General features: G+C 41.2%; 1 protein-coding gene across 1 annotated transcript; it reads left to right on the top strand.

Annotated features, from left to right (window-relative positions):
• Positions 1–2,374: 2,374 nt before the first annotated feature.
• LOC115815819 (E3 ubiquitin-protein ligase TRIM39-like) lies at positions 2,375–7,977 on the top strand. Its single transcript, XM_030778842.1, has 6 exons — positions 2,375–2,396; positions 4,047–4,609; positions 4,826–4,921; positions 5,087–5,320; positions 5,417–5,564; positions 7,418–7,977. Exons 2-6 carry the CDS (start codon positions 4,049–4,051, stop codon positions 7,975–7,977), a joined length of 1,599 nt encoding a protein of 532 aa, XP_030634702.1. The 5' UTR covers positions 2,375–2,396; positions 4,047–4,048.
• Positions 7,978–15,420: the final 7,443 nt, after the last annotated feature.

Here is a 15,420-nt window from a genome sequence, read left to right as displayed (position 1 = left end):
TCTTTTCATCAGTCATTTTTTTTTTTTTTTGTGTTGTTTTTCTCTATTGTAGTATTTTGGAGTATTGTACAAGAAAATGTACAACTGATGCTAATTTACCAATATAAATAATGTTTTTCTTTATTCTTAGTCATTTTGTACATCTTTGCCAGATAACAGAGAAAAAAATGAAAAAAAAATCTCCCCAAAATTAATTTTTCCCCAAATTCATTTTGTGACTTATGTTCATCTTTTTTTTGATATTGTAAAATTTAGTACGATGAGTCTAGACAAACGTTTAAGATTAACAAAACTCTTTCTCTCACAGTTTTATTCTTGAATCATTGATACACTTGGATGTTTCATGCAGTAGTAATCTAGCTGACAGGGTTTTGTTGTTTGTTTGCTCTTTTCCTTACTTACTGTGCTGTGTTACACGTTTCTTACTCCAGAACATGTTAATGCAAACCTGTATCACTCATTCAGCAACAGATATGGATCAGAATTCACACATTGAGGTTATAATACATCAAGCATAAATGAACACAGGAGAACACACATCAAAATAAGGAGCAACAGAGGAGATAGTCTCAGGATCAAGTCACTTCGGATATTTAGGTAATGCAGGTTCAATTTGGGACGGCATGGTATCACAGTGGGTAGTGCTGTTGCATCACAGTAAGAAGGTCTCGGGTTCATTTCCCAGCTGGGAGGCCAGGGTCCTTTCTGTGTGGAGTTATGCCCGTTGCTGTGTGGGTTTCCTCCGTCCTTGTAATATGTTGGTGCCCTCTTGTGGGTTTTTTTTTTTTTTTTTTTGCTTACTGCATAGATCTGTAGCAGCCATGCAGCCATTGAAGGCCCTGGTATGAAGAGCTGATAATATTTGAAATGATCTTGACTGAAAACAACTGAACTTTGACAGCTTAATCTTGCTTAAATTAAAGGCAGATATTACCATTGAATTGTTTGCATTTTCATTTCTTGTTAGTCGTACTTGAAAAAAATGTTGATGAATCTTCTTTTCACCCTTCATAATTTTGATGTTTATGAGGAGAGTGGTTTGATGCTTACAAAATGAAAAAGAGAAAGTTAGATAGATTTCTTAGGTGGTGTAATATGAGTAAAACAGGATCATTTCACACCAGACACTCTGTTGATTAATTAATTAACTAAAAACCAATTAAGAAAACACATACCTGGGCTTCCTATGATTCACACAGAATATGAACCAGCGAGCTCAGTTATCATGAACCAAAGCCTGCTTCACACACACACACACACACACACACACACACATATACACACATCATCCTGTCTGATGAAGGAAAACAAGTGAAACATGGAGACACACGACAGAATCTCCCTGACAACCCAGAGAGGTTTTCAAGATATTTAATTGTCCTGGGAAAGGAGGGGTTCTCCACAGGGAGATTTTACTACGAGGTGGAGGTCAGGAAGAAGACTGATTGAGAATTGGGAGTGGCCAGAGAGTCCATTAACAAGAAGGGAGATATACGGATACTGGTCTATAAGTCTGAGAAATGGGGATGAGTATGAGGCTCTAGACTCTCCCTCTGTCCTCCTCTCTCTGAGACAGAAGCCCCAGAAGGTTGGGGTATTTGTGGATTATGAGGAGGGTCTGGTCTCCTTTTTTATGATGTGGAGGCCAGTTCTCATATCTACTCTTTCACTGGTCAGTCTTTCACTGAGAAACTCTATCCATTCTTTAGCCCTGGTCTTAAACATAAAGGTAAAAATACTAGCCCACTGTGAGTTAAATGTCTTTTCATGTGTCTTTGTTCCTGAAATATTGGAAGAGAAAATTCAGAACAGTAATGTATATGGTTGATCTATATAATAAATTCACAGTATGAAATATGCAGTACATTTTTGCTTTTTTTTTCATTTGTTCAGTTTTATCTGATAAGGATTACAGATTCTCCTTGCTCTGAAAACAGTCACTGACACAAACCTTTTTTTTTATTTTAGTTATATTTGAAGTGTCCTCCTAACTTTACATTGTCAACCATTTTGAGACAATGCTTTAAAAAGAACTGTAGATCCATAGCTATCCAGAACTATCCCAGTCGAATATATGGCACATGTATCTTCATGCTTTACTGTTACACCTTTGTCATATAAGAAGACAATCCTGTTTTCCAAATGAAGAACACACACAGTAAACTCCACCCAGTCAGGTGCTGTTTTAAACCTTCAGCAACAGAAAAAGAAAGTATCACAATCTCTTTCAGAGACAGGAGACACATCATTCAGAGAAATATACACTATCAACACAAGGTAAGTATTTTAGTACAGGATTTTAATTTAGAGACAGAGAAGCCTTTTCATTTACAGTATCAGTGTATTCAGGCTTTTATTACAGCACTGAACAAGAACATCTGATTCAATAAATCAAAGTCTTGATGAGTGTCTAATTACAGAATCAGTTGTTTTACATCACGGCTGGAAAAAAGTCTGTTACAGAAATCTGCTTCACAAAGAGAAATAGTTTAAACAGTTTCTGTCTGACAGGTCACCGGAAGTGGGAATATTTTCATTAAATACTCTGACTATGTGTTTTAAATACTACCTGAGCAGTTTTTATTTGGTTAGCTTTGAAGCTTTATTGGGCAGCTGTGGTCTAAAGGGTAGAGAACCGGGCCTGTGACTGGAGGGTTGCCGGTTCGATTTCCAGGCCCAGCATCCACGGCTGTGTGCCCTTGAGCAAGGCACCTAACCCTAATGCTCCCCAGGCGCAAGGAATGCTACCCACTGCTCCCGTGTCTGGTGTGTGTTCACTACTGGTGTGTTGGATGGGTTAAATGCAGAGACAAATTCACTGCTCACTGTTCACAGTGTGTGTGTGCGCAATCACGGAAACTTAACTTAAGTTTCCTGTAAACCGAACACACTTGTCTAACCAGTTTGTTCTGAAATGTTGAGTTACACATTTATTTTATATTGTCTATGCTATGAGCCCTTTTAATCAGTCATTTTCTTGTCCTACTATTGCATTATGATTCCTGCTTCCTTACAGTTGGGAGAACTTTATTTTATGACTTTTTTGAAAATCACTTTTATTTAATCTTTGGGCACAGACTCCAGCACAGTGAGTGAAAAAAACATTTGACTGAGTAAATTTGTTGGAGCTTGATGTCATACAGAGAGTCAAACTGAGGATGAGCCAATGACAAAGTCAGCAAATCAGTTTAAAAGGACACCAGAATTATGCTTGTACAGAGGTATTATAACACCTGAGTCTCATAGCTGATTTTCCTAAAAAAAATAAATAAATAAATAAATAAATAAATAAATAAATAAATAAACAATAAGATCTTTGTGCACTGGTAGCAGAAGAAATTCTTACACAGTAAAATTTTAAACAGTAGCCCTGTGCTCCTGAACTAACAGGGTCATAGTGACTCTTTTCATAGTCATTTCTAGATTTAAAACTAGTGAGGATTTTCAACAGTAATCTCCTGAAATTTGGATTATCTTAGATCATAAATTAGTTTCTCCCATCACTGTAAATTTCATTCTGGCTTGTATGTTGATTGTCCACAACTTGTTTTATTTTACTTTGTTTTGTTTGGTGTCAAGGCCACAGTCAAAGCTGTGTAGCCATTGTCAGTTAGACCTAAAAAGTGAAAGAATAGTGATGAGGTACTGTAGTTAGTTGTGACTGTAGGCTAATGATTTGAGTCTGTCTTAGGGCTTACAGTGACATCTTTGCACAAAGATTGAAGTATAGGTCAGTGGTGACATAATTCCTATTTAACGTACGATGTTGAGGAGGGAGGGACTTAATTATGTCACTTTGCTGAAGAGAAAGTAAAACTGTAGAACAGAAACCTAAGCTTTAGAAAAGCCTCCTGGGTTGGGGGGTGGGGGGGGGGGGGGTGGGGGGGGGCACTGTAAAATTAATTTGTTTTATGAAACATATCAGTCTGAGAATACTGTCAATGTTTTATGTAAAAAGCCTTAATTACAGAGCTAATTTTCTTCAGTGCATAGATGAACTGACATCATAAAAACTTTTTGTGATGTTGTTGTGATTATGTACACAGACATGGCTTCCTCCAGCAGTCTCCTGTCTGAAGATCAGATCCTGTGTTCTGTCTGTCTGGATGTGTTCACTGATCCTGTCTCCACTCCATGTGGTCACAACTTCTGCATGACCTGTCTCAAAGAATTCTGGGACAACATCCAGCACTGCCAGTGTCCACTCTGTAAGGAGCAGTTTAATATGAGACCTGAACTGAAAATTAATAGAGCATTTAGAGAACTTGTAGATCATTTTAAAAGGAGGGGAGACCTTGTTGCTAAACCTGGAGAAGTGTCCTGTGATGTCTGTACTGGTGAGAAACTGAAGGCTGTGAAGTCCTGTCTGGACTGTGGGTTGAGTTACTGTGAAACTCACCTGGAGCCTCATAAAACTGCTACCAGATTGAAAAAACACAAACTAATGGATCCTGTGGAGAAACTGAAGGACTATATATGTCAGAAACATGACAGACCCCTGGAGCTGTTCTGTAGAGATGACCAGACACGTGTGTGTCAGTTCTGTACCGAGGGAGACCACAAGACTCACAACACTGTTCCCCTAGAGGAGGAGAGTAAGGAGAGGAAGGTGACAAATATTACAAGCATAGAGATTTGAATCATTAGATTTTTAGATTGTTAGACAATATTGCATTATACTCTAAACATTTTGGCAATTGGACAGCTGTTTTAAATGTCTATTTTTTATCTTTTAGAGGAGGAGACGGTATTTGCTTTAACATGTAATATTTCAAATCAGTGTGAATCAATATTAATGTGTCAGTGTTTCTGTCTCTGTCCACAGTCTCAGCTGGGGAAAACACAGACAGAAGTGCAGCAGATGATCCAGGACAAACAGAAGAAGATTAAAGAGTTGAGACACTCAGTACAGCTCAGCAAAGTCAGTTCTGAACAGTTTACTATAAGTGCACAAAAGTTAAATGTCTTTTCTTAAGAGACATGCTTTACTCAATATGTTAATTCAGTGAGTTATTTTGTTGTTCATTTTAACATCAAAGCATAAATGTAATGATATTTATGAATGTATATTGTTGTGTTCTATTAGACAAACACAGAGCGACTGATAGCAGACAGTGTGGAGGTGTTCAGTTCTCTGATTGGCTGTATTGAGAGAAGTCTGGCTGAGCTGATTGAGCTGATGAAGGAGAAACAGAAAGCAGCAGAGAGGCAGGCTGAAGGTCTCATTAAAGAGCTGGAACAGGAGATCACTGAGCTGAAGAGGAGAGACACTGAACTGGAGCAGCTCTCCCACTCTGAAGATCACCTCCACCTCCTACAGGTCAGTGTCCCTCTCTCTGTTCAATGACACTGCTGTACATGACAGGACAAGACTCCCCATGCTGAGAGATTTCTCCTCTCTCCTGCTGGACTGTAGGATTACCCCAAAATGAGCAGACCTCCACACACCACATACTCCACTGACATCAGTATTGACCCTCATCTGTGTGTGGACACTCTGAGGAAAACTCTGGAACAGCTGGAGAAAAAATTCCATGAGGAAAAGAAGAAAGTGTGTGAGAAAGGTCAGTGCTTTATGGTCCATAATCATCACAATGTCTTATTTTAATGTGTAAGAGATATAAATATTACGCTGTCTTATTCTGTATGAGGGGAGCAAAAGGAGTAAAACAGGATGATTTACACACCACACATTTCACTATTTAGTCAATTTATTATTTAGAAAAAGAGGAAGAAAACACATGTCTGGAATAGAACTACTAACAGGTTTCTGGTAGCCATAGCAACATATTTAAAGCCAGTGGAGTTATGCTAGACCGAAAAAATTCTTTATATACTCACAAACACAAAGGATAAAAATATTATGTATTTATTTCTTAATCGTTTACATGTTATCTCATCCATTGTTTGGCATTCTGGATGTGTACTGAATGCATCCTTGTTAGTAATACTATTAATTCTCTGTCATTCCAAAAAGCCCAGATGAGAAAATAAAGAGAGATATGTCTGGTTTTTTTTATTACTATCTCAGATTTTTAGAAATGAAATGTCATGTCCTTGAATAAAGTTAGAAATAATGGAATGTTTTCATCACCTTATTCATATAAAACCAGAAACAGAAATATTCAATGGTATCGCCCTTTTGACTGAGTCAAAGCCAATGTACTGAAATCAGGTTAAATGGTGCTGCTTCTTAGAAAGTGGTGAAACTGGTATTTTTGAGTGGCAGTATGACTGTACTGGACGCAGTCATGACCATCAGTGTACAACCTATTTCAGTTTCACCTAAATTCATGTAACATCAATCTGTTTTTTTGTTGTTATTGTTGTAGTCGTTGTTATTGTTGTTTTGTTTTGTCTAACAATGAAGTTTTTTGTGTGGTGAAATTATGATCAAATTGTCCACCAGGTCTGATTCAAATTCACGACAATATTGGTCAAATGTATATAATTCTACTCAAGCTACTTTAACTGTCACAAATTGGATAAATGACTGGATGTGTGTGGAGAATCAGCATTTATTTAACAAAGACTGTGGGTCTGTTCCAGAAAGCAGGTTTAGTTTGTTAACTCAGAACAAGTAATAGACCTCCTAATAGAAGAGCCTTATGGCTTTGTATTGCTGGAGAATGTAGCCATAGGGCTCTTCTATTAGGAGGTTTACTACTTACTCTGAGTTTACTAACTCTGAGTTTTCACTAAACCCTCTTTCTGGAATAGCCCCCAGACCAGAGAACAGAGGCTCAGGAACAAGAACCTGAAGAAGAACAAGAACAAGGGAGATTTCACACAGATCATAATATAACTCTTAGACTTATTTAGATCCATCAGGGTAAGGTCAGATTAGACAAGACAAAGACCATGGAAAACCAGTGATATTCATGCCCACAGAACACCAGGCTAGATTAACAAAAACAAGTGTGTGCAACAACTGAATAATTAACTGAATGAACCAGGGAAACAAGGAAGTAACAAAACAAAGGAAATATGACTCAAAACAGTCAATAGAGGGGGAGAGTGAGAACCAACAACAAAATTATTAACACAAAAATATTAACCCAACTTATAAAATTCTGTATCTTTACTCTAAATCTTGTCTGTGTGTTTTCAGAGATTGAGAGCAGAAGGAGACTCCATGCAGGTGAGTGTACAGTATCCAGTACTGAGGATCACTGGATCACGTTTGATCACACTGTCATGTTTTTACTGATCTGCTCATGACAGATGTGGAGTGTAAATGTGTGTGTGAGTCAGACATGGAGTCACCAACAGCTCTGTACAGTTCACTCAGAGTCATCAGAGCTGTAGTGTTTAAGTGAAGAGAATAACAGATATTAATGTTTCTCCTGGACACACAGTGTATGATTCACACACACACACACACACACATACACAAAAACACACAAAACTAAATGAGAATTCTCTACATTGTCTACAGTGGATGTGACCCTGGATCCTGACACAGCCCATCGAAAACTCATCCTGTCTGATGATGGAAAACAAGTCAAAACTGGAGACACACGACAGAATCTCCGTGACAACCCAAAGAGGTTTTGTAGATGTCCCTGTGTCCTGGGAAAGGTGGGGTTCTCCTCAGGGAGATTTTACTATGAGGTGGAGGTCAGGGGGAAGAGTAAGTGGGATTTAGGAGTGGCCAGAGAGTCCATTAACAGGAAGGGAAATATAACACTAAGCCCTGAGGATGGATACTGGACTATATGGCTGAGGAATGGGGATGAGTATAAGGCTCTAGACTCTCCCCGTGTCCTCCTCTCTCTGAGACAGAAGCCCCAGAAGGTGGGGGTGTTTGTGGATTATGAGGAGGGTCTGGTCTCCTTTTATGATGTGGAGGCCAGTTCTCATATCTACTCTTTTACTGCTCAGTCTTTCACTGAGAAACTCTATCCATACTTCAGCCCTGATCTTAATGACAGAGGTAAAAACTCTGCCCCACTGGTCATCACTGCTGCTAGCTAAATGTGTTAAATGTGTCACTTTTGCTGAACTACTGGAAGAGAAAATTCGGAATAATAATTAATGTCCACCACTGATGTCCATATATATAAAACACTGTATATATTAAGCACTGATCATGTGAATACAGTGTGGGAGAGAATTCTCAGCCTGGGCCAGATATGGCTAAAATTCTAACCGGACAGGTCAAAGTCCTCAGAGTCTGATGCAGTATACATATATTAAATGAACTCAAAGCAGCATACAACAAACAGAGCAGGTCCCAGGAGTGGCTGAAGAAACATTCACAAAGCACCAACTTTTATACAAAATCTTGTCACCTCCAGAATGGGATACACATTAGTCATGCCTTTCACACTCCTTGTCCATTTCGTAATACATCATTATCTCTGTTGTGTCCATCTGAATCTGTCACCAATCCTTAATTCTCTTCTTATTACTAGAATAGAAACAAAAAAGAAAAACTACCATGTAACCTTGAATGCCATCTACATTCTCTGCACAGAGAAGAACTTAAAGTACCTTCTCTTTTCCACCAATCACAGATCTCATCTTTTTTGTAGTAAAGAACTACTACTGGAATATTTATTTTATTACAAATGACTGTATAACTATGAACTCTTAATCATACAAATGATTACATTGATTAACTCACGTTAAAATGGCTACATAATTGTTATAGTGATTTTCATAAAACAAAGAAACATTTTTTTTCTCCAACAATAGCTTTTGTGATTGTTAGGTCATGATTCTTGTTTGTAGAGCATTATATAAAAATGTGTAATGCATTTTTTTCATCTTTTTTTTCATTTGTTCAGTTTTATTTGATAGGGATTACAGACTCTCATTGCTCTTTTTTTTTTTTTACTTTATTTGAAGTGTAATTCTAATGAGTAAAACTTTGGACTTTGGACTGTTTTGAGACAATGTTTAAAAGATATATTGTAGATCCATAGCTCCAGTTTTCATCTAAAACAACATAGAAAACCTGTAAGAAAATTGGGTGTGTGCTTGACAACTTTTTTTTTTTCCTTTTGTCATGTTTTTTCTTTGTCAAAGTGTCTTCCCGAAAATAAACGAATAAATTAAACAAAATAAACGTCCAAATTCAGCTGAAATTCAATCAACATATTAACAGTATTTTTATTTTCTAATGAGTTTTGGTCTTTGCCCTCTCAATCTTGTCCTCTTCAACTGCCGTCATTAACGCCCCCTGCTGGACTGGCCTACATGCTGCAGCTGAACCTGTGGTCTCTACTGATAGCCCGCTGTTCTTCATATTACACCACGTACAATGCTCAACAGGGGGATGAGGGGTCCTTTGTTATTAAAATGACCAAAATGCATCCACCTTGTTAACCTGCCATCCCCTATATACTCTGTAGAGTAGTGTCAGTGACCATTAGGCCACCCCCACCCCCCCATTAAAAAATTATAAATCACCTACTGAACACTAGACGGGCTGAAAGCATTGTTCAGAATTCTTCAAACTATGGTAATTCTTAAAGGAATTAAATTAAAAAAGCATCATTTGCTTATGATATTACAGATCAATTTAAATGTCTACTCCCAAATATTATATTAATGAGGAATATCTCTTGATTAATTGTAAAATGTAAATTTCAATGTATATAAATATATGTTCATATTTTTTTCGCTTTTAAAACTGAAATTCAGTCTTACTTCCAATAACACCAGATGTGGTGAGAGTGTAATAGTGATATTTTCATTTCAAACAGGAATTCTCTGGTTATTACAAACTCTGTTTTAAATATGTATCATTATAATGTTTGACTGGTTCATACCAGGCCCTGTTCCTCATTTATAAGAGTCCTGACAGTGGATATGTGCAGCAGACACACCCACAGTCTGGACTGTCTCTCTTCTCTCATACACAACAGACACACACACAGTCTGGACTGTCTCCCTTCTCTTGTACACAGACACACCCACAGTCTGGACTGTCTCTCTTCTCTTATACACAACAGACACACCCACAGTCTGGACTGTCTCCCTTCTCTTATACACAACAGACACACCCACAGTCTGGACTGTCTCTCTTCTCTTAAACACAGACACACCCACAGTCTGGACTGTCTCTCTTCTCTTATACACAACAGACACACCCACAGTCTGGACTGTCTCCCTTCTCTTATACACAACAGACACACCCACAGTCTGGACTGTCTCCCTTCTCTTATACACAGACAGACACACCCACAGTCTGGACTGTCTATCTTCTCTTATACACAGACACACCCACAGTCTGGACTGTCTCCCTTCTCTTATACACAGACACACCCACAGTCTGGACTGTCTCCCTTCTCTTATACACAACAGACACACCCACAGTCTGGACTGTCTCCCTTCTCTCATACACAACAGACACACCCACAGTCTGGACTGTCTCTCTTCTCTTAAACACAACAGACACACCCACAGTCTGGACTGTCTCCCTTCTCTTATACACAGACACACCCACAGTCTGGACTGTCTCCCTTCTCTTATACACAACAGACACACCCACAGTCTGGACTATCTCTCTTCTCTTTTCCACAGCAGACACACCCACAGTCTGGACTGTCTCTCTTCTCTTATACACAGACACACCCACAGTCTGGACTGTCTCCCTTCTCTTATACACAGACACACCCACAGTCTGGACTGTCTCCCTTCTCTTATACACAACAGACACACCCACAGTCTGGACTGTCTCCCTTCTCTCGTACACAACAGACACACCCATAGTCTGGACTGTCTCTCTTCTCTTAAACACAACAGACACACCCACAGTCTGGACTGTCTCTCTTCTCTTATACACAGACACACCCACAGTCTGGACTGTCTCCCTTCTCTTATACACAACAGACACACCCACAGTCTGGACTATCTCTCTTCTCTTTTCCACAGCAGACACACCCACAGTCTGGACTGTCTCTCTTCTCTTATACACCACAGACACACCCACAGTCTGGACTGTCTCCCTTCTCTTATACACAGCTGATACTTCCATACGTTTTCATTTCCTTGTAAAACACAAAATAATCAGTCATATGTCATATAATCAGTCATATCAGTGAGCTAAGGCAGTGGAAGTTAAGTTTCTACAGGTCTGGTCTCAGGATTACAGGTGAAAAGGTTATACAGGTTCAGTCTCCATCAAGACACTTCAAATATGTTGGTGCCCTCTTCTGGCGGTTTGGGAGAACTGCATACATCTTCAGCATTTAAGGCCCTGGCAGAAAACGCTGATAATATTTCAAATCTTTTCGACAGAAACAGTTAAACTGTGACATGTTTGTGTTTCTTAAATTAAAGACAGATATTGTCATTGAATTGCTTGCATTTTTGTTTTTGTTTGCACCTCCTCTTGCTTCTCAGACAGTAAAGTGTTTTTGAAACAATGTTGATTAGTTATGACTGAACCGCGCAGCACTGAACAACCCCACCACCACAGGCAACCTCCGACGTCTCCTTGCAAAAAAGCTTGACCAAGTTCCAGAGGAATCCACTGACTGGTCAGCTCTGCGCACAGCTATCCACAGTGCAGCCTCGGAAGCACTTGGTCTGTCAAGGAAACATCACCAGGACTGGTTTGATAACAACTCTTCCGAAATCCAATCACTTCGGCAAACAAAACACGAAGCCCATAAAGCTCTCCTGTCTAGCCCTGGATCCTCCACTCTGAAAGCCACTTTTACTGCGGCAAGAGCTGTGACCCAGCATGCTCTCCGGATCACGGAAGACACCTGTTGGTTGCAGAAGGCACAAGACATCCAAAACCTTGCAGACTGCAATAACACCCAGGGCTTCTATGATGCCATCAAAGCCCTATATGGCCCCAGGAATCAAATTATTGCCCCTGTCTGATCAGCAGATGGGAACACTCTCCTCAAGGACAGTCATGAGATCCTTGGCCGCTGGGCAGATCACTTCGAGACCCTCCTTAACCATACCAACCCTATTGATCTCCACGTCCTCAACAAACTTCCAGATCTCCCACCAATCATGCACCTTGACACTCCGCCACAGCTCTCTGAAACCCGACAAGCCATCAGGGGCTTGAAGAACAACAAAAGTGCAGGACCTGATGGCATTCCAGCAGAGGTGCTCAAATATGAGGGGTACCTCCTCACACGCCGCCTACACCTCCTGATCACAAACATCTGGAAGTCCGAGATCCTCCCTCAGGACTGGAAGGATGCAAACACGGAGCAGTTTGTGGGAACAGCCGTGGAATCTCTCTCCTCTCCATTTCAGGGAAAGTCCTAGCAAAGGTCATGCTCAACAGACTAGTGGAGCACATTTCAGAAAGTGCTCTCCCAGAAACACAGTGCGGTTTCCGGAAATCCAGATCCACTACCGACATGATCTTTTTCTTACGGCAGCTGCTAGAGAAGAGCAGAGAACAGCGCAAAGACCTGTACATAGCCTTCATCGACCTCAGCAAAGCCTTTGACACCATAAACCGTGAGATGCTCTGGAAACAGCTCTCCAAACTTGGGGTACCAACCAAGTTTCTCTCCGTCCTGCAGCAACTGCGTGATGGGATGCAAGCCAGAGTCCTCACAGGAGGACTCCAATCAGAGTTCTTCAAGGTCAACGTTGGGGTGAAGCAAGGCTGTGTCTTGGCACCAGTCTTGTTCAATCTCCTGCTCTCAGCCATTACCCAGCTGTTCCACCATGCCCTGGGAGATAGAGATGGAGTTCCCCTGGAGTACCGCCTTGACGGAAATCTATTCAACATCCGACGACTCCAGGCCCATACAAAGACAAAGACGTGTCAGATCTGTGAACTCCAATAGGCAGATGACTGCGCTGTCTTGGCACATAGCCCAGAGTCCATGCAGCGTGCCCTAAACACAATCTCTAGCCTATACCAGTCCTTCGGTCTCCAGATCAACATTCACAAAACATGGCACAGCTCACCATCCAACCTCCTTCACCTCCCAGTTTCCAAATCAATGGTGTTCCTCTCAAAATAGTTCACCAGTTCACCGACCTTGGCTCTACACTCTCTTCAGACCACTCCCTTGACGGTGAAATAAACAGCCGCACCAACAAAGCCTCGTCAGCCTTTGGGCGACTCCGCAGAAGGGTTTTTGAAAACAAAAACCTGAGGGTCAGTACCAAGGTTGCTGTCTACAATGCAGTATGTGCCTCCACTCTGCTCTATGGGGCAGAAACATGGACCCCATACAGACGGCATATCACAAGCTTGGAGGCCTTCCACATCCGATGCCTTCAAAAAATTCTGGGGCTGTCCTCGGAAGATCGAATTCCCTATACTGAGATCCTCTCCATGACCAACTCCATCTGTATGGTAGCAGCAGTAGCTAAAAAGCATCTTCGCTGGATAGGGCATACAATCCGCATGCCTGACCACCACCTACCCCACCAAGCCCTGTATGGGCAACTCAGCGATGCAAAACGGGCTGCTGGCAGACAAAAGAGCTGCTATAAGGACTGTACCAAAGACCTCCTGAAGCGCTGCAACATAAACCCCACCCATCTTGAAACTCTAGCACTCAATAGAACGGCCTGGCAGGTCACCTGTACCGAGACAACCAAACAAATACATCACACCATCCAACAGAGAACAAGAAGAACACATATTAAAAACACACAAAAGAACACAGGAGAACACACAAGTTACACTAAACAAACGTAATAGAATACAAGAGCACACACAGTAAATTTATATAACATAAAAACTGAAGAAGTCAAGAGTTATAAATATGTATCATTTTAATGTTTGGCTGGTTCATACCAGGCCCTGATTCTCATTTATAAGAGTCCTGACAGTGGATATGTTCAGCAGACACACCCACAGTCTGGACTGTCTCTCTTCTCTTAAACACAACAGACACACCCACAGTCTGGACTGTCTCCCTTCCTGTTATACACAACAGACACACCCACAGTCTGGACTGTCTCTCTTCTCTTATACACGACAGACACACCCACAGTCTGGACTGTCTCTCTTCTCTTAAACACAACAGACACACCCACAGTCTGGACTGTCTCTCTTCTCTTAAACACAACAGACACACCCACAGTCTGGACTGTCTCTCTTCTCTTAAACACAACAGACACACCCACAGTCTGGACTGTCTCCCTTCTCTTATACACAACAGACACACCCACAGTCTGGACTGTCTCTCTTCTCTTAAACACAACGGACACACCCACAGTCTGGACTGTCTCTCTTCTCTTATACACAACAGACACACCCACAGTCTGGACTGTCTCCCTTCTCTTATACACAACAGACACACCCACAGTCTGGACTGTCTCCCTTCTCTTGTACACAACAGACACACCCACAGTCTGGACTGTCTCCCTTCTCTTATACACAACAGACACACCCACAGTCTGGACTGTCTCCCTTCTCTTAAACACAACAGACACACCCACAGTCTGGACTGTCTCCCTTCTCTTATACACAACAGACACACCCACAGTCTGGACTGTCTCTCTTCTCTTAAACACAGACACACCCACAGTCTGGACTGTCTCTCTTCTCTTAAACACAACAGACACACCCACAGTCTGGACTGTCTACCTTCTCTTAAATGCAACAGACACACCCACAGTCTGGACTGTCTCTCTTCTCTTATACACAACAGACACACCCACAGTCTGGACTGTCTCCCTTCTCTTATACACAACAGACACACCCACAGTCTGGACTGTCTCCCTTCTCTTATACACAACAGACACACCCACAGTCTGGACTGTCTCCCTTCTCTTATACACAACAGACACACCCACAGTCTGGACTGTCTCCCTTCTCTTATACACAACAGACACACCCACAGTCTGGACTGTCTCCCTTCTCTTAAACACAACAGACACACCCACAGTCTGGACTGTCTCCCTTCTCTTATACACAACAGACACACCCACAGTCTGGACTGTCTCCCTTCTCTTATACACAACAGACACACCCACAGTCTGGACTGTCTCCCTTCTCTTATACACAACAGACACACCCACAGTCTGGACTGTCTCCCTTCTCTTAAACACAACAGACACACCCACAGTCTGGACTGTCTCCCTTCTCTTAAACACAACAGACACACCCACAGTCTGGACTGTCTCCCTTCTCTTATACACAACAGACACACCCACAGTCTGGACTGTCTCCCTTCTCTTATACACAACAGACACACCCACAGTCTGGACTGTCTCCCTTCTCTTAAACACAGCAGACACACCCACAGTCTGGACTGTCTCCCTTCTCTTAAACACAGCAGGTATTTTGTCACATGGTCATATCCCTGCAAAAAACAACATAATCAGTCATATTCATCATTATTCTTTTGAAATAAAGCAGTGGAAGAAAATTTTCCACAGGTCTGGCCTCAGGATCGAGTCACTTCAAGTATTTTAGGTAACTGCAGTTCAGTCTTGATCAAGACACTTCTGATATGTTAGTGCCCT

The sequence above is a fragment of the Chanos chanos genome, chromosome 6 (genome assembly GCF_902362185.1).
Source record: "Chanos chanos chromosome 6, fChaCha1.1, whole genome shotgun sequence".
Classification (NCBI taxonomy): Eukaryota; Metazoa; Chordata; class Actinopteri; order Gonorynchiformes; family Chanidae; genus Chanos; species Chanos chanos.
The sequence above is the reverse complement of the archived record's forward strand: the minus strand, read 5'-3'. Positions and strand labels throughout refer to the sequence as shown.

Bases quoted from the DNA above. Each gene is read 5' to 3' on its own strand.
- LOC115815819 (XM_030778842.1), top strand. From the start codon at position 4,049: ATGGCTTCCTCCAGCAGTCTCCTGTCTGAAGATCAGATCCTGTGTTCT. The intron at 4,610-4,825 runs GTGACAAATATT...CTCTGTCCACAG, and splicing joins AGGAGAGTAAGGAGAGGAAG to TCTCAGCTGGGGAAAACACA. The intron at 5,321-5,416 runs GTCAGTGTCCCT...GCTGGACTGTAG, and splicing joins ATCACCTCCACCTCCTACAG to GATTACCCCAAAATGAGCAG.